This window comes from Augochlora pura, chromosome 9, assembly GCF_028453695.1.
Source record: "Augochlora pura isolate Apur16 chromosome 9, APUR_v2.2.1, whole genome shotgun sequence".
NCBI lineage: Eukaryota > Metazoa > Arthropoda > Insecta > Hymenoptera > Halictidae > Augochlora > Augochlora pura.
The window spans coordinates 7360601-7380809 of NC_135780.1; the positions used below are offsets into that span (position 1 = coordinate 7360601).

Consider the following 20209-nt stretch of genomic DNA (forward strand, 5'->3'; position numbering starts at 1 on the left):
ATTTTTTCAGTAGAATACAGTTCAGTCACATAACCGCCTATGCTCGTCTTGCTTATAGTCCATTGCCACACGATTCCGTTTGATTTCAATCGATTCCTTCCTCGGAACGCTTCGTAAAATGAATTCTTAGAACGAAGTGGCACGGCACGGCACGGCACGGCACGGCTCCACCCGCAAGACCATGAAACTAAAAATTAGACACGGTCTTTAACAACGACTTTCTTTTTGATTCTATGCCTCGTCGTCACCTTGAGTGAGCCTCCCTCGAATGTGCATCTGCTTTGACCAATTTAGATAGACAACCTGCTGACCAAGAAAAAGCTTCCGATCGTTGTCGGTGGAACCAATTATTACATCGAGGCTCTTCTCTGGAAGATTCTGATTACCAATTCGGAACCGGTTCCCAACTCGTCGAATAGTTTGTGCATGGAAAATGCGTACAACGACGGCGACAAGAAGAAACTGAAAATCGACACAGATTGGAACAGCAAGGAGAGCAACGAGAATCTTTTCAAGAAACTGATGGAAGTCGATCCTGAAATGGCAAAGAGATTACATCCTAACAACAGAAGAAAGATCCTTCGGTAAGTAACGGGCAATTGCATGCAACTTGGCACGATAGAAATAAACTGCAGATTTTATGCGTTTCTGAGGATCCTTTTAGTTGGGATAACCTGAAATATTAACTCATTTCTCACATAGTAAAATCTGTGGAAATACATAGATTCGAATAAAATTGAATGCTTCCCAATTTTTTAATGCTCTAAATTGATGAACCAAGTTGATCACACCAAGTAAAAGAAATTGTCAAGCCAATGGTGTCATTGTCAGATAACCTCGACGCGCGGTAATTTATGATTGGGATCGTGAATTGTTTCGGGGCAATGATTTAATATAATTTGAGGAGAGAATTCGGAACGTTATCTTATCCACACACGTGACGTCTGATGATCAATTGGTAAATCAAGATCTTGTGAAACGTTAAATCAGTATTAAAAATTGGTAACGATACCGTCAACGCCATCGATTGATAATTCACCGTGTCTGACAATGACCGGAGACACGAAGATGCTTCGTACTTACGTAAACAAAGTCAGACACTTGAAAAGACATCGTTTAAATTTTTGCATTGTTTCGTCATCTTTCGTAAATTTGATATCTGATTTGATTGGTGACGTTAAGCGAACATTGTACACCGTATCGTAAGAAACGGTAATCGTAGTTTCTCTATTTCTTAAATATACGAATTGTTTTTATGCTCCACAGTGTTACGAGCAATTCTGTGAAATCGTCAGTCATAAATAGCTATCCGAGGCCGCGTATTTTTTCACTAATGTTTTTCAAATCCTGACTCGTTGACATCGTACGAAGAGACTGTTTTATTAGTAACATACACGGACACGACCTTGCCGTATTAAACCGTACTAACGCCATAAATACTGCCATGGTATTGCTCGCTCAAATATTTCTATTATCTGTCAAGGTGATGCAGTATTTATACATAACTTGTTATACGATAGGTATGAAAGTTACTTTTCATTCGAGTTAAAGAATATTAGATTAGAGTATTAGGAATCGTAATTGATGGAATCGTACAACGCGAGAACAAGTGCATACAAAATGATCGAGATTTCCACAGGATAATTATTTGGCTCGGGGCTCTTGATTTTGATCTTGACACGAGAACACCTCGAGCGCTCGGCATGATCGACAATGGTCAATTAGGACAGGGTAAGTGCGTTTTCGGACAAGCCTCTCCGCTTTCACAATATGGCCACCGGAGGCAGCTGTCGGCGACGAACCTTTTTCCGTTGCGAAGGGCCTCCGCGAACGCTTTCTTTCGTGAAAAGATGCGGATCTCAATAAAACGTTTGAACCAGGTTAAGTTAGGTCAAGCAAGCGCCAGGTGTTAGGTTCGCCTTTCTTCCGGCAAGATTTCGTGCGACTAGGATATACAGTCCCGCTTTCATAGATCCCTTCAAGGCCGTAGGGATCGTTCGCGTAATTGTTGCTCTCGTAAATCCTTCGCAAAAGTAGAACGTATTCATAATAGGAAGCGGTCTCTACCGATTGCCGGTGCATACAAAAATCCCATTGCGCTCGGTTTCTTCGAAGAGTTCGGCACTCTGAAAAGGTATTATGCACAACGGAATTGAACTTGTCACCAAACTTGATAAATACTTCCAGGTGTGAGAGTAGACTTGGTATGGAAGCGGCATTTATTAAGAAACTAGTAATTTTTCAAGCTGTCGCTATTAAGACGATTGTTGAATAACATACTTTAACGCGATCGTTTTATGAATGATCAAAAATAAATTGAAGATAATGGAGGAGCTAAAGTGATAACTAAACGACGCATCATTCATGAGAGACATAACCCGTCAGGTAATGTTATTTCAGATATTGAATAGTTTAATCAATTATTTGGATCGCGTATGCCCTATTTGAAGACTCGAAAGCAACTTCCTGTAAAAATGGTTATCCTTGTCTTGTCGTCGATCGAACCGACCGTTTCTTATTTACATATTTATGCCTTTAGTAGTATGTATAGTACGATTGCAATGTACAGCGTAATACAGTTCACGTGAATACGTTCGATAGCTCGTCTACTCACTTTTACCATATATGCAATTTTATGCATACACCCACTATGGCAATACATCAACCAGATCAATCTTCTGTATAATGAGTCGGTTTTTAACAATATTTAAAGTAACGTAAAAATGTTGAATGAGAATTCATCGCATCCGACGTGCACGTGTATGAATGGCCGTGCGTGCACCACGTGGACCGACAGGACCGTGTCACGACTTCCTGGCGCCCGACGTGCGTGTCTTTCCGGAAGCGAGCCGTTTCATTAATTTCATTTGCACCGTGTGACTTCTCCGCGCCACTACATCGATCCGGCGCTACTTCGTAGTTCGTTCGTAGGCTTTGTTGTTCCTAACGGTCCCCGTTCTTGCGGGTTTTTTTTTCGCTTCTTATTTCTTCGTTTATGCCACGGCTAGTATTTGTTAATACGTTATACGCGTTGTTATAACGTTCTAGCATTTCATCTTTTATTCGAAACGTTAACACTATTTTACGAGTAAATAAGTTCAATTTGTTGGTACCTGATCTGAGAAAATTCTCCGAGTTCAAAGAACGAATATACATATAGAAATCGTTTTAAACAATCGTTTTAGAAATATTCATCGAAAGTCCGAAGTACTTTTGCTTTCTCCGCGCGAACCGAGAAGAATTCTCGAATAGAAGTTTATGGCCGCGGAGCGTTAAAAGGGTCGGCTGAAATGGAAGAAAATGAGTTTTCTAGGGACACAGGTTGTAAATCAGGCTTCCCTATAGCAGGTGGTCGGTGAGGTTCCATGCCGGTGAGTTCCTTTAAAACGAATTTCGGACTTGCGTAATATTTGCGATACGGACGGTGGTTTTTGTATCAGCGACTAATTATTGTGGTACCCTCATTATTTTCACTTCAGAGAGCCCACAAAGGGCACCGATGTATTCTACAAATAGTTTTGTCTACTCTACAATTTGTACAATCGAATATTTCGCGATCTGTGAAACCGGGTGTATTGTTTTCTAATGAATTCTTCCAAATCGTTAGTCGCTTCAATTCATTCGCTACCAGCGTTGACAGTTTTCGTAGTTATACAAGGCGGCCGGTAAAAATTAATACTTGAAAAATATTTGGCGGTGCAAAAAATTACCGGACGAATATGTGTTAAGAGTGTTGATTAGGTGGGGCGGGTAACTGATCCACCTTGCTGTTCGCTTCGATTAGTTCGTTGTCTTCTCATTCTCCAATAGAAATGCATTTCTAAAGGCCATAGATAAGTGAGTACAACGGGGGGAGGGGGGCGTGTAGGCCAGGCGGAGCAAGTGGAATATGTACCTCCCTGGACAGAAATTGTGCCAATTTTTTTTAGCAACGGGCAGTACTTGTCCCAGCGAATGAAATGGTACTAGTAAATAAACAACTGACGAATATTTAATAAAGGTCTCATCAGATCTGTCTTCTAGTGTTGCGAGATCGCCCAAGCTTTAATCCGCTTAAGATACGGAGAAATAGAGCAACGCAATTCTATTGAATCGCTTGAGCTAGAGATAAGCCGTCACTCCGAGTAATGATTTATAACCGATGCTAAACAAATTATGTAGATCACGTTGTTTGATTGGCACCGGAAGTAGATAGTCGAGACCCACCATTCAGGAATCGCGGAACTCTTGTCGTATAATCATTGGTGGATCATAAATCCGTGTCCCTCTCCAAAAGTAAAACCGAATCCGCACGGACTTCGCATCCTCCTCCTGCCGACTTTCAATATTTTTCTTTAGCAATTCTGTCGCGCTTGTGGAACTTCTTGTCTTGTTTTCGTGAATTATAAACCAATCTGCCGGCGAAGTTTTTTTTTGTAAAAGAACACGTATTTCAGTTATCAAACGAATATTTGCTTTTAGTGAAAGTATATTTAATTGAAAATTATTATAAATAATTTTATTTCAATTATATTATCTTATAAATAAGATAAATATCGTGGTCCCTTTGAATTGTACCACAAATAGGAGTTCAAATGGAATATAAAGTTTATAGGAGAACCGCGATGAGCACTATATGAAAGTTCGTAGCAATGTCGTGGGCTAGCACGTGAAAGTTTCGTTCAGCCTCACGTCATACAACTTTACGTTCGAGTAGGAAATGGAATGTCCCGTCTTTATCGTGGCTGGTGTTCCAGCATTGACCCCGCCGCCTTAATAAAGTAGCGGGTTTTCGATTCGATCTGTCTGGACACGCCCAATGATCCTTTCACGCTCTCTCTCTCTCTCTCTCTCTCTCTCTCTGCCCCCCTCTCTATCTATCTATCTCTTTTTCTCTTTTCCTTCCTTTCTCCGCACAGTCTTTCTTTTTTGTAAGCCCCCCCCCCCCCTCCCCCCCCCCCCCGCGGTATTACTTTTTATTCTCGTCTTGCGTTCGGTCCGCACCGAAGAAATTTATTTCGAGTATTCCCTCGACCGGCTTTAAAACAGATGACCCGATCGATTGTCATGTAACGTTTCCGAAAATGTATTCGAATACTTTCGTGTCTTACTGTAGCAATCGCAGGCCGTCGGTGCAGGCGGTTGCTATCGCTTCACGTGTCGCGGTTGTATTTATTTCTAAGTTTCCCATCTGCTCGTGGTGGTAGGCCCTGACAAATGCTGATATCTTTAGTGCGCATTATTTCGCACTTTACAGGACTGATAACGGCGACTTAACGCTATAAATTCTGTTCTCCTCGCAATTGCACGCGCGGAATGGGGGCCACGGTGACGCCACGCTGAGGGAAACCTTGCGGAGGGATACATAGACATCGCTTAGGCCTAAGCGAATTTATCGGGTTTCTTATTCTACAGTTTCCATGATACAGAATACTATTTGACGGCAGCGCTTTAAGGATATCTTTCGAGAAAGCTGCTGAGGAGAGAGAGAGAGAGAGAGAGAGAGAGAGAGAGAGAGAGAGAGAGAGAGCGCGGGAGAGAATTTGATCCGAAAGAGTAAATACGATTTGAAAAAAGCCGATGTAGATAATCCAGCTGCGTACATCCATTATCGAAAGTGATTTCTCGCGGATTCGGTAGCCATGGCGCTTATTATCAATTTCTTTGAAGACTATCTCGATACACGGGCGGTCAGTTTCTTGCCTTGGCGTATCCTAATATATGAGAATATCGCCGCGCTCGCGTTTTTCCGCAATATAAATCGTGACCGAATATATCACAGTCTCTCTCTCTCTCTCTCTCTCTCTCTCTCTCTCTCTCTCTCTCTCTCTGTCAATACGCTCGAGTCCTTCTCCGGCGAGAATAGATTGTGAAAAAGAGGAGCGCAGGAACTGGACGCGCTAGGGTAAAAGGAAAGCGCTACCGACGACGACGAGGGATGGTGAGCGGAGATCTGAGAAGGGGCGAAAGGTAGATAGAGAGAAGTTGGCAAAGAAGAACAAAGGTACAGACACAGAGAAAAGTAAGGAGAAATATTCCGGACGCGCTCTGCTGAGACAGGTCCTTGCAATCACTGTTTGAATCTTTGCCAAACCGCCCCCTCCTCTCCTCTCCTCTCCTCCCCTCCCCTCCCCACCGCCAACTTTTCACGTCCCTATCCGGTGCTCTTACCTCTTACCAGCCCCTGTCTTACCCCCTCGAACCGCCGCCCATTTCTGCCTTGTCCCGGAGGCAGTTTCCCTAAACGCATGCCGATTCGAAGGAACGTAATAGGCGATTCCGCTTGACGAATATACTCGCGACCCGTCCGGTCTAGACAGCATTAAGACTCCGCGAAGCGTAAGCGATTATAAGTCCGAAATACTGGGGGGGTTTTGCGAATCGGTAATCTCCTTGTACACTACTTTTCGTAACTATAATTCTTAATTAATATAATTCTTAATTCTAACTATAATTCAGGATTACAGCATAAAAATGATACATAACAAGAGCTAGCGCCACCTTACGTGTAAATTGAATTAATATTAAAGGAGCAAATAATTACCGAGTCTAATAAAACATCGATCAAAATGGTCGAGAATTTTGTAAAGTGAAAATTCGAGCAATCACCCGTGATTCGTCCAATGTTTTTCAACGACCGCATTTGAGAGAATTCTTTCGTTCCGGAAATTGATACTTATAAATTACTTGGTGGATAAATGCTGGTCCCCTGTCGAGTCAAGTTGCATCTCCCGGAGCCGGTTTTACAGTTAAGGTACCGGCCTTGACTCCACGAACATTCAGGAACAGGAATGTTAACAAACGTTTTACGGTTTCCTCCTGATTTCGTCTTAGCGAACAAAGCCTGCAATCACGCGTAACGTTGCACAAAACGAAATTGAGTTTTGACTTTCTGTCGCGGTATTGAACTTTTACGAGCCGCGTGTCGTTTTAGCAAGTAAATCCGAAGTTTTATAATATCCGGCATTCTCCGCTTGAACGAAGATTCGCGATTGCGACGATTTCTCGAATTTCGCAGGAATTCGCTGATCGAGGCTTTGAAATAGGAAGTGATCTTAATATTGACCATGTAAATTCAGAGGAGAATACAAATGTCGTTGGATTTTCGATGACGTGAACGAAATAACAACCAACTATAAATATTTCATTAATAGACTTTCTTTCGCCCCACCAGCTACATTATTTCTAAACGTTCTTTCACGATCGCTAATCTAGATTTAATCTTAACTCGTATTAAAACAATCTCGCACGTATATCATCTTTGTGCGATTGATATTTACAATAAGTATTCCACATTGTCTTTTTTCTTTTTTTCTATAAATAATCTCACACAAATGTTAAATGTTGTTAAAGTGGTAGATTAAATTGATTATTCAGCTTTTAATTAGAAATTTTCAAATTCTTTTAATCTTTCTGCTTTCTTAAAATGCATTTATTCGATTTTGACGTAAATGAAAAATTCTTCTTTAACAATTACAAGACTTTACGATATTCTTGTGTATGAAATGATTTAATCGATGCTAATGATAGTATAATTCCCTTAAGGTACGTATTAACTTTTCCCCGAGTACTCGTGTATTTTTGTCGGAGACCAACGCGTGGATTTAGGTTCATCTAAGAACATATGTTGGCAATTTCGTTCTGTGGTTTTCATATATGTCGGTTGTATTTTTTTCGGCTCTACCGAGATAAGAAAAAAAACAACAATTTACCCTCCCGTGGTTCGTTACATATTTATCGCGGTGTATAGGACAGTTGATAAAAAAGATTCGTGTATATTAATAACGAAACTGTTATGTGATTTTACCAACGTTTTCTCCTATTATACGAGTTTTAAGTTTAGAATGTGACGACTAATATCACCGATGACAAGTCTCATATATTTTCCGAAAAATAAAGTAAACAATTTTGTCTACTAATTCAAAAATTGATTATTTCATTTAACAGAATTTACATCTTTGCTAATGCATGCGTGTATCTGTAGGCTTCATTATGTAACCAGATATTAGATAACGAACAATAAAAATTCATTATATTTTCAAGATAGCAAACGCAGTTATGTAAATAAAATGTTTAGGTATGCATTGCATTCTTACAATTTAATGACCATGTTTTTCATTTATCTTTTTAAAATAATGAATATTTCTTGTTGAAAATTTATCGACACGCGCTTTAGTATGGAAACAATGAACATTCGTTTCATCCGAAAATTGATTATCTAGAAGAAACTACTTGAAATAGTTTTCTTCTTTATTTAAACTTTCAAACAACAAATAATTGTTTGTATAAACAATTATTTAAATGAATATTGTCCATTTAACACCGTTTAACGGTAGCACGAAAGTGTCATTCGAATATAGGATTAATATAGTTTATTACGGTAGGCTTAAAATGCCTTTCATCTATTCCTCTTATTTGACTTAAATTCTTTTCGAAATGTTCTGCTGAAAAGAAAAGAACTTTTCAGTTTCTTGAAATTTGACCGAACCTGTAAGTATTATCCAGAGCCGACTGGAAGACCAACAGTGTTTTTGCGGGGCAAGGGGAACAACCGGGGGCTCCGCCGGACCTTACCTTCTACGCTTTGGCCGGGCGTCTTGATGGGGCCTATTGGCATAGCCGTAGGATCTATTATACCAAACTCTTCTATTAATTGTTTCCGTAGCGATTGCTCTATAGATCGATGTCCACGATTATGTATTATCAATTCATACGCTCTGCTTCACTAGGTTTTACGCATTTATTCTCTCCCTCCATCCCTCCCTCCTTATTTGTCGCACGATTTTGTGTAGTTGTGACCGTCTAAGCCAACACTGAGACAACATTGATAATGTGTGTGAGACGAGGTGGATCAACGCGTCATAGCCAATCGTACCCGCATTCAGGTGTAGACGGATTTCGCGACCTTTCGTCGTCCGTAAGGATTTTTACGCGAGATCGGTCACACGGCCGCGAAGGAAATCTGCCGCGCGAGTGGGCGGCAAGAACCGTGTCATGTGCGTACACGTGTGAACACGGCCCCGTTCATGCGTCCCAGCCGAAACGTGCGCGTACGTTCACGAAACCTTAGGCGGCGCGCGGTACGGCGTTAGGCGATTTTACGTAACGCGTCGGTGGGGCGTGTTTCTCCTGATAACTTCCATAACGATACCAGAGCGCGATAATTATGATTCGACAACGGGAGTGAGAGAGAGAGAGAGAGAGAGAGAGAGAGAGAGAGATATCAGTCGAATGCAGCATGAGCGAGATCGATAGATCGGTATCGCGGTTTTCTTTCGCTCCGGCACCAAAAGAAAAGTCGGCTGTACCATTATCGGCGGCACGACCGAAAGAAGTCTTGTATGAACGTGTAATATTATGCAGAGTCGAGTGCTCGATAAATTATAGAGTGATGAACTTTTTTCTTAGCGGTTAAAGAAATTGGAACAGTAGGAGAGTTCGTGTGCAAAAAGCTAGAGTACCAAGCAAATAGATCATTATGTCGGAGTTCTAAATCTTAGCATTTATTTAAAAGCAATTAGATATTTATTAAGCTCGTATTTGACTTTATAATTCACTGAAATTCAACGATATCTGCTACTTTCAAGTTGAATTTCAACCAGTATTGATGAACCGTGTAAGTGGTATTCTCATGCTTCTTAATGTTATTAGTCGTTGAGTGACTTCGATCTATCGAATATCAGATTGCGGTTGCGGTTGACTTTGCAGAACGGAATATGTCATGATATTCCGATTGGAACTTAAATGCAAAAGATATTTCCAGTTGTGTAAGGTTACCGAAGTATCAGTTTCTTAAAGATAGTTGCCGTTTAATGGGGAAAGAGGAAATGGAAAAATGTAACGACGCATATCCTCTTTTCAGATCGCACACCGTGAAATGTGCAAAGTTGGAAGATTCTTTTAATCATTGATTTAATGTGGAAGTTGAAGCATTAAAATAAAAAATGCGAATCATTTACCTTGCTTAGCACAGAAGTTTAGTGTACAGATGTATATATATATATTTATTTCTGCACATTTCTAATTTGGGCAGGAATATGAAAATCAATAAAATATTAGTTTCTATTGCACGGTAGTTGTAAAATTTTCCAATGTGTATCAAATTATGTGGAAGAAGAAACAAAATTTCAGGTAAAAGTAAAAGGGGAAAAATGAAGTACGTTCAGTTGACTCACGAAGTGTCGGGTTTCTTTATTGAATACATCTGTCGATAATTCCAGTTTCTTCGATTCAGAAACCAGTTTTAAGATTAACGGATGGGAAAAAGTATTTGGCGACATCGGGCACACATTTGCACTTCAAGGTAATCGTCGATTTCACCTTTTATTCGTGTTAATGAGTGGAATTGATCGTTACATTACCCAAAAATAAGATTTGCAGGTTACCCTAAACTGAAAGTACTATATATACATAATTCGAAGCTTAGTTTTAGCAGTGTTTTATCGCAAGATGGCTGCGTCAATTATACTATAACCGCGTGAGCTAAATGAAGGTAAAACTGCACCAAATTATGTGTAATCCACCGTGTTATTTCTAATTCAACATAGCGTTCGATTTAATTTGATCGCGTATGAAACTTGGAATCCTGTAAATTTGACTGTGCAGCACAAAATTAAATAGTTGAAATTTAATTTTAAATTGGCACGAGAAAGTGATAGAAAGCTTCTTTTTTGTATCGTCTATTAGGTCTTTGTTGTTGTGGCTCATTTTGAAACACAAACACGCGTAATAATGTAGCGAGGAAGTTTCCATTAGTTTTCTCGCAATATGTGTCACCTGTGAAACAGCTTCATTAATCTTTTGATCGGCCGCATTGTCATATGTGTCACAGCAAACAATTTACATATTTTTTCCCTTTGCTTCTCCCTCTATTTTTCGTTTCTCGTGTCTCTATTCATCGGTGTCAACTTCGGTCAACATCATCGTTAATGTACATCGGATTACATCTACATGTATATTAAATATACACACTATGTAAAATGTTGTTATTACCTGCTATTGTTACTAGCGCTGTGCAAGAACAATAATATATCAAACGTTACAATACTTTGTTCAATATTTTCCAGTTTATTATTTCGTTTCGTCGTTTTCTTATCACATTTATGAAAGATTTTTGTAAATTGACATCGATATAATTACGAATGAGTATATAATTGTGTTCATCTTATTGAAATTTTATGTTAGAAAATGAGAAATGGACCGGGCAGATATAGGAAACAGTAATAATTGTTTGTACGCGTACCCGGATAGCCGACATTTCGACCGTAACCAATTACAACCGGAATCGGTCTCTAATCATTGAATTATCTTGTCCTAAACAAAAGTAAGTTCCATTTCCTACTCCTACGCGCAGATAGTTGCCTCGTACATAGTGACAATTCGCCACGTGTAATTTATTCGAAACTATACTCGCCCGCGCCAATCTTGTGCCGGCCGGCCGGCATAGTAATTAGTATGTCTCTTATCTATTCGGGCGACCATTTTTCACGCATCGTATCAGCGTGGCGCTCTATTTCATAAACTTGTTCGGTGCCTCTCCTACGAACTAGTTCACCTATGCTAAACACCTGTGTCCACATAGCGGCCTATGTAGTCCCTATACACTAACTAGGTGTATCGACAGATAGCTCACGTTTGAAAAATAAAGGACAAGAAAAAGAGACGAAACAGCGAAACGGAATGTACTGTGTCCACGATTTTCGGTTGGTTAGCAACGCTTTTACCATACCGTTTGAATAACGTTTGAGTTGGCACTTTTTCCAGACCAACACGTCATCCACTATGTAGTTGTTTAATAGAATTGTCCGGCATTGCCAAGGTATCGTAAGTCAAAGATGCTCCGAGCTTAGTCCGTGACATAAGCTGTTTGCTATTGTCTACACTGGAACTATCGAACCAGTCAATCTTTCAGTTTTTTCAGTTCTCGTTGAAGCTGCGCCTATATAGAATATTTCGGCGTATTACAAAATGTACAATTGAACAACGAAATTAACGTTGTTGTACCAATCAAATGAATCGAACAGTAAAAGTAAAATTAACCCTTTGCACTCTACTGCTGTTTATGCGGCACCATTCAAATTTGTCTATCGTGTTCCAAAATATAAATAATTTGTATGCTAACAAACTTTTAGATTTAAACTTCATTGTTCGCGTCTTATAATAAAAATTATATTGAGATTTGAGGTCTTGATAATTCTGGTATTTTATTTTTAATAAGTATTCGGTATAAAGTTATATTCGTGTTGTATCTCGAACAACCCACGGTGTTTCTTTCTCTGACAGAATTATTTCTGAAACTCATCTTTTATGAAAGGATAGTCTTAATTGCCATAAAACCTCGACCAGACGGATTAATTGGCATCTGATGAATTTAACTGTTCGTATATCGTGATTTACATTAAAAGAGAAGCTGATTAAAGACGTCGTTAAACTTGTTTTTCAATATTACAGAGAATGCCTTTTTAAGTACATATGTTTAAAACAAATTATTGTTAGTGTTTTTTGTATAATCATCGAAAACAGTTACTTTAGTCATAATGCTTCCTGAACCACCTCTTTCTTTTAGGCTGTATTTATTAAGATTCAACAGGAATTTCTAACATCAAATATACACAGGGTTATCCAAAATTGTCTTTAGGATGTTGAATGGAAATATCTGTCAAACGCTATGTTTGTTTCTTGTCACTGTTTTTACGTCTAGTCTACAATGATAGACAATTTTAATGATGGAGTCGTATAAAGTTCAAAGTTATTGTTAGTATTATTTTCCAAATAAAATCAGTTGAATTGAAAAATGGCACGACCAAATGCTAAAACTGCAAATGATTAAACGAAAATCTTTTAGTAGATATATAACGCGTAATTCTCCTAACGTTCGTATAAACAAAAGAGAAATAAAAGTTTTAAGTGACATTCTTCGACTCCGTCTATAAATATACAACACGTAACTCGTAACTCGTAACTTGTAACTCGTAACACGGCAGAAAATTTTAGAATTTCTTTTCAGTGGTTCTATTAATCGAGAGGAGTCTTCCTTAGGTAAAGTACAAATAAGCTGCCACGTCAGGACATGTACGAAACAATTTACTCGATAAAACAGGAATCGGGAAGTCGAGGTTTATCATCGTAATCACTATTTCAATCTTCTTACATTTCTGAAACCTAACGAAACTCGTTTCACTCAGCATGTATCGCCAACTGCAAAAAGAGGAAGTGTTACTCGCTAAACTTATCGAATTTCGCTGTTGTTGTAATTCTTTAATCTCTTATCTAGAGTTTAATCTGTGATCGACGCACCTGTAACGTATTTTTAGTTCTTCAATTATTTCTTACAGCTCGTACTAGCTTTTGCTTGTTTCCTACATTTAGAAAGTATTCGAAGACCTTTCTTTACCGTCTAAAGTACAATTTTGTCAGCATTTTGAAAATTTGAATGTGTCAGCTTTTATATGAGTATGTTGAGAATTTCCAGCGGAGAAGCTTTTTTTGAAAACGTACACTATAGTTTAGAATTGAATATATTTTTGCTTTCGAACATTAAGATACGAATCCAGGCAAGAAAACTTCGGCCTAATAATTGCTAAAATTCCAGCTCCCCTGACAAGTTGCAATATTTATTTTCGCGGCAAAAACTACCATGTTTATCAACTGGGAAGCTTCAGCTTTCCAACGTACCAAACGGAAGTGATCTACGATTTTTTGGAGCCGATTTATCGCAAATTATATGACCACATCCACTTTTGAGCTCACGGCGGGCTCAAAAGTAGCTCTATCTTTCAGCTGCTGTAATTTTGTTCGAAATAATCGCAAATGGCAAATTAGATTAAGTTTCTGTGACTTTTATCATTTAGCGTATCAATTAATAAGCAAGTAAACCGCCGAAGATCCGAAGCAATATACTCATTAATATTTGCTAAATTTAATAGTTACCTATTACCTTCAACTTACGCAACAGCCGATCATGTATATCCATAATTTCAAGCGGAAATCTATGCTTGCCTTAAAAATTCTTGCTCTAGGTCTTGTACCCGAGGGCAGACACCGGCAGGATTTACCGCGCGCTCGCACGTAGTAGAGAGAACCCAGTCGATTCATTATTCGCGCTGGAAAAGGAGGCTAACGAAGAGGGATCACGGAACGAGGCTCGAGCCATAAATAGTCGGTAATAGAAGTGTAATACTTCCGAAGGCATATCGCGCGACTCTTACTTTCCAACGCGAGGAAGGGTAAAGGAGCCACTTCGGAACTGAGTAAAATATTTGCAAAAGTATTGGAAATAATTAATGGGATACTCTTATTTTTGTGAAACAATTTTTCAAGATTTATTTGGCATTATCGAGATAAGCGCGTGTGTAAATAACTATTTGTATCGTGGTAAAAGAAAGTATTAATTGAAATAATTATCTTTCGATGGAAATACGAGATAACATAAAAAGAAATTAAAAGAAATCAAAAGAAATTAACATGTCTTATTTGATAAAGAAAACATTAATTAGGCTTGGAAATAAACTAGAGACAGAGAAATTGGTTAGCCCACAGTAAGTGATTCCCGCTAACCCTGCACACGCTCGTTGCCAGCGAAAGCGGTGTGCGTTCATGCTCGCGACGAATCGAACGACCGGGACACACTCGCGTATCTCCGTAAATCATCGGCGATGAAAATACTTAGGCCGAAAGACAAGAGCGCCAACGGCGGAAGCATCGTTAAACGGCAACGCTATTATTGGAGCGCGGGTGGAATTACGTTACCCTTGTCTTTTATTAGCCGGTCCGCGCGGTTCTCTTTCTTCCTGCTCGAGCCTCCTGCGGGATGACTAACGTCTGGCTGTCTCTTTGGCAGCCGGCCAGGATTTCTTCGCTGACTGGATAGATTTTACTCGCGGCTTTTCCGTCCTGTCTCGGCACAACCTTGGCCAAGCCAGGTACTCCTGTCATTGCCACGTGGAGACACGATCTCCGGGGCCACTGGCTCCTACGGACTCTTCTTTTGTACCAGTCGACGTATTGATAAAAGATAGCCGAAATGGAAGGGTACCGCTGCGAACACACCGGATATAAATACACCTCTTGGAACCCGTGTCTGACCGTGTGATTGAGTCACCGATAGATGGGGAATTCGGGAATTCGGGAATTCGGCAATTCGGGAATTCGGCAATTCGGGAATTCGGCAATTCGGGAATTCGGCAATTCGGAATCGAGATCTCCAGTGTTGCCAGTTACGGTTCATTTGACCCTTTCGAGACGTTCGTAGACCATTTTCAGGGAGGCTTTTACCGTTCTTGGATTATCACTCTTAGATGTACATTCTTGGATCTATATTTCCGGATCTCTCCAGTTTCTCCATTTCACATTTAGCTGCTTGAAATAGAAGCTTGGTCGAAGCATTCGTACCTCAGTACTATTGCTGGATTGAATAGCGTTACATTTAATCAGCTTCATTAAGACCAATAGGCCAATTTTATTTCCGTCATCTGTTAAGTTAAGGTCTCCGAGGTTTATTTCAAGTTGGTGAATCATTTGTTAAGTTTCGATTTTTCAAGATTATTTAATGTTCGTGCATTATCTGTCAAGTTTAATTTTTTGGCGTTTACTTAACGATTGTTTGTGAGTTTAACATAGAGAGAACCAAAAATAGAAAGCAGTAAACGAGATTAGAGCTGTTGGAATTTCGATAAGATCAACGACTAAAGCTTTTAATGCGACGAAATCGCAGTTTGCCTGGTTAGTGAAGCAAATGAAAATTGAAATTCCGGGTTAACTTTAGATATAAATTCAGGCTAGTAAAACAAACAAATTTCTCTTGCATAAATAACTATGCTCCCAACTGCTTTCTTCGAGAAATATTTACTACCATATTTAGAGGACTCTGTAATGTATATTATCGTAATAATTTAGGTTTATCACATAAATTACAAACTACAATTGTTGTATTTTGTTGTAAAAGTGTTTGTTCGAAAGGCGTGGATGCGTTGCACCAGTGCTCGATTAATCGATCGAAGGAAAATTAATGAGCCGTTCGATCGCGAACTGCCGGAGATTCGACAACAATTTAACGTGTTTTCTGTTCGACGAAGGTTTGCAACGTTCTTTCGGAGCAAGATAAGAGACCGCGAATGTTCAGCAACCGGTTCAATAGTACGAGTGCCCGCGCTGACGACGATCTGGTAACGAAGCGAAGTTTCTCTTCACTGGCGAACAATAAATATTTGGCTCATAATGGCGGACCCCTAAATGGATTAACCGAGACTCCGATTCTGTCGTGTAACCAGATTCAATTGCTAATTGCGTCGATAATTTATACGCCTTATTTTCGCGGTAGTATTATTAATATCCTTTCGCGGCGCGCTCTTGAGTATCACGAATCTGCGCCGGGAACGGATTTATGGCGGCCACGGGTGTTCGCCGACTACGAAAATGCGAGTGGAAAGTGGCCTTTTGCCGTGCACAGAACAGGTCATAAAATTCTAATCTCGCATTATCTGTGGCACACGTTCTCCTTGCATATTTTCCGGTAACTGCATTATGTTTCGCGCCGCGTCGAGAAATCTAACATAGGGGAAAGTACGACATAACGAATCACCGAGCGAACTCGACGAGTCCGAGCTCCGGTCTATCGATGAATTTATACTCGGTCTTATCGTTGCTTTCCTCTTTCCTCTTTCCTCTTTCTTCTTTTTTGGCTTCCATCCGGAACGACCTAAACGCTCTGCTCCTGTTACGTACGAGGGACGTCGTTCGCTGGAAGTTGTACCGATGAAACTAACCGTTCGATTGCTACGGATTTATATCGACGGTGTCTTAATGATCCTGCTCCTTGATTTATTGGAAACCGTTCGTAAGATCGGCCAAAGGATCTTCTTGCATTTCTAGTAATTCATCTTTCCTGTTTTCTTCTGATTCGTCTCGCACAGAGGAAATGATCTATAGTCCAATTGTCAAAACAGTCAAAACAGTCGAAACAGTCAAATCAGAATTATATGTACACGGTGTTTCATTTTATCCTGTTTAGCGCATTCAAACATCTTCGTTCTTTTTACTGATATAGAAAAATGTGGCAAAACAACTTTCTTTAATTCAAAAAGCTAGAAGAAGGTCGTCCAAGACGTTGTATAATAGCATAAATAAATTGACTATTTACGAATTACCAATATTTCTAAAGTTCTTCTCGATTGCTTTCAAACTGACGTGTGATTCTTCCATTCAAAACCATTTAGAAGTGTCGCACTGCTAGATGGTCTGATTGCGGAATCGCTTTTTCATACAATTTTGTAGGACGAGTTTTAGGTTTGGTGGTAATAGTTCAATTGAAACTGCTTCTTTAAAATTCTTGCTCTAGATCTTGTGCCCGAGAAAATTGCTTCCCCTGTGTAAACTTTCACTTTCTGATCATTTTCCGCAAAAATCGAGCACGCACGCGCAAAAAATTGTGCGACAGCTGACGATATGCAGGTACGCTGAAAAACAAATATGCGAATAAGACTATCTCGAGACGAGACGCAGCATAACTGAATACTTAGAAAGCGTGAACAGTGCGTTCAAGGAGAACTATTGGTCAAACGAAATCGCGTGGATGTTTGCCTATGGTTTGAAATTTTTTCGAATTATTACAGATTAATTGTTATTAGTTTAGATAATTGTTTAAGGGACGAGGAAGATTTTGGAATTGGAGACCAGTAAAGTTCTGTATTTCTTTGTATTGTCACATTCTATTACAAAGACATGAATGATTAGAAAGAAAGAGAAATTCTGTTGTAACAGTATCCAAGTGGATACAAGTAATGGAAACAATAGAAACATTTATGGGAATTGTGATTTGAAAATACTATTCAACCAATTCCAACTTCACAATCAAAGTGATTACCGAATGAAATAAATTAGTAGTAGCTCAGGCATTTTCTCGAGTTATTCAACTTTCAATATTTCATGCGCCTAATTGAAAGAAAAAGCTGCGCAATTAGAGAGGAAGAATGTTTTGCTGAGTGCGCGAGATCTATTACAGTACACGTATCACCGAAATTGCAAATAGCTGGATTAGAATAATCGATTTGCACTTGAGCACGGTGTAAGAAGGCTATTAGATTTGTAAATTCGTTCGTTGTTGAACATCAAAACGTATTTGTATTTAATGATACTATAAACTGGTTACACTTGTCAGTACTTTTGTATGTTACGTCGAATACGCGAGAGAAGAGGCGGCAAACTTGTACTATAGAAGCGCGTCGAATACATATTCGAGTTTTCAGAAAATAAGAGGATATTTCCTTCCGCGGAGAGAGAGAGAGAGAGAGAGAGAGAGAGAGAGAGAGAGAGAGAGAGAGAGAGAGAGAGAGAGAGAGAGAGAGAGAGAGAGAGAGAGAGAGAGAGAGAGAGAGAGAGGAAAGCATTCCGCAGGAGTAAAATAATATAACTTATGAAGCGCGACGGAACGGTCGGTGTAAAGCGCAGCAATATTAAATAACAAGCCCAAGGCGATTTTAGTGTTTTGCTTAATAAGATTCTGTTCTCTTCGGTGCACGCAACCGCGATAAGCTGAAAACAGTTGCATACTTTATGTACCCATTTCGACACGACTATCCTGTACCGTATTTAACTATAAATTCAATAATTCCAACACGTATTGCAACCGTAATCGGAATATGGTTACATCATGTTGCACACCTAAAAATGTGGGAAAAAAGCTCTCCAGCAAAACTTATTTTGTCAATTTACAAGAATTTTATTATGAAGTTGCAACAGTTTCTTGCACGAGTTTCCTTTTATGTGGGACCGAAAATCGGTTTCTACATTCGCTCAATCTTTATGCGTTTAAAAAGAAATCTTCAAAGTTTTATGTATTGAGATTGTAAGAGTTATAGAGGTTGTAAAAACATGTTAAACTTTGAACACGTTTTTACGCATTCTTCCTTACAATATACAGAGTGTGCCCCGTAGCACGTGAGATCCACTTCAGAAATAGATTCTGCAGAATAAAAACGATAATAAATTTATATAAACATACGTTTTATTCGACTTTGGTCTCAAGTTAAGGCTCGTCATAACTGAAAAAACATAGTTAGACCGAGCATATATTTGTATGAATATTTTTTTATTGCACCCATATGTGGAGTGTATCGTTGAAATAGGTCTAACATGCTACGGAATACTCTGCACAATTCTGGCATATTAATTTCTAATCGAAGGCAATGGTTTCAAACTAAAAGCTGAGCATTTTATAAAAGGGTTAAAAAACATCTCCATCCTGATATCGTCGATCACGTTCATCCTCGAACGCTAAACTCTATCGACTCGAAATTGCTGAATATTCAATAGACAGATACACTTGAGCCGATACAATTTACTTGGTTATACCGGAGATCTAGTTATCGGAGTACGTGTCCAATCTAATTACATTTTACACGTGCTTCTAAGATCCAAGGAGCTCGCGAGGGTAGAACAAGAGCAGCCACGGTGCATCGCGCTTTATACATATGTCCAGCTTGTGCTTAGCCCGCGTCTTAACGATATTATATGTCCCGGTAAGCCGATATGCAGTTTGTCGCGAACAGGAGAGAAAAAAAGAAGCAGAGGAGCGAAGCCCATGCCGATACTTTGGCGGCTTCGGTCTCAACAATCTGTCAGTGCCGGTAAATCTGCGAATGTCGACGGTGACGCAATGGACTTCGGAGGCCAGGGTGCTCATGGATTAACTTTTCCCAAGAGAAAGTCCATTTTTCCGTTCGGTTCCCACCTACAGCGTCTTTTCCGATTCCCGGCGATCGAACAGACTCGATTGCACAATCCATCCCGTGACCGTTTCAGCAAAAGAAAAGAGGATGCGAACGGATGGTTCAGAGATCAAAACGGGACGTGGATCGCATCGTAGCGGGGGTCAAAATCTGCGATAAACCGCTGTGTCAGGAGATAGAATCGGTATCTAGCTCCCTCTTTCACAAGAGTCAAGTTTATTGAGCCGGTCTCCTTAAAAAAATATATATATATATATATAAAAAAAAAAAAAAGAACGCGCGTATCTTGACTACGCTCCGATTAAACTCGGATGCTGCGGCTGAACTGTGACCGGATTGCTTCGATGCCTCATCGATTCTTAGCAGTTCTGACGTGTGAACCAGTGGGATAGGACGAGCATAATCGGCACGGATTTTCGATAAGACGCTTGTAGAATCGAAGGCAGCTTCACCGTTTGAAATTTTTCACCTCGAAAACCAGCGAAAATAGTATTCTTTATTTTGGG

At 39.6% G+C, this 20209-nt stretch overlaps 1 protein-coding gene across 1 annotated transcript in view; it reads left to right on the forward strand.

The window, feature by feature from the left end:
• LOC144475289 (tRNA dimethylallyltransferase) overlaps positions 1-20209 on the forward strand; it is an 80671-nt gene that overhangs the window by 24435 nt on the left and 36027 nt on the right. Inside the window, exon 3 of the mRNA XM_078191037.1 lies at positions 295-584. Coding sequence (XP_078047163.1) covers positions 295-584 — 290 coding nt within the window. The remainder of the gene's footprint in view (positions 1-294; positions 585-20209) is intronic.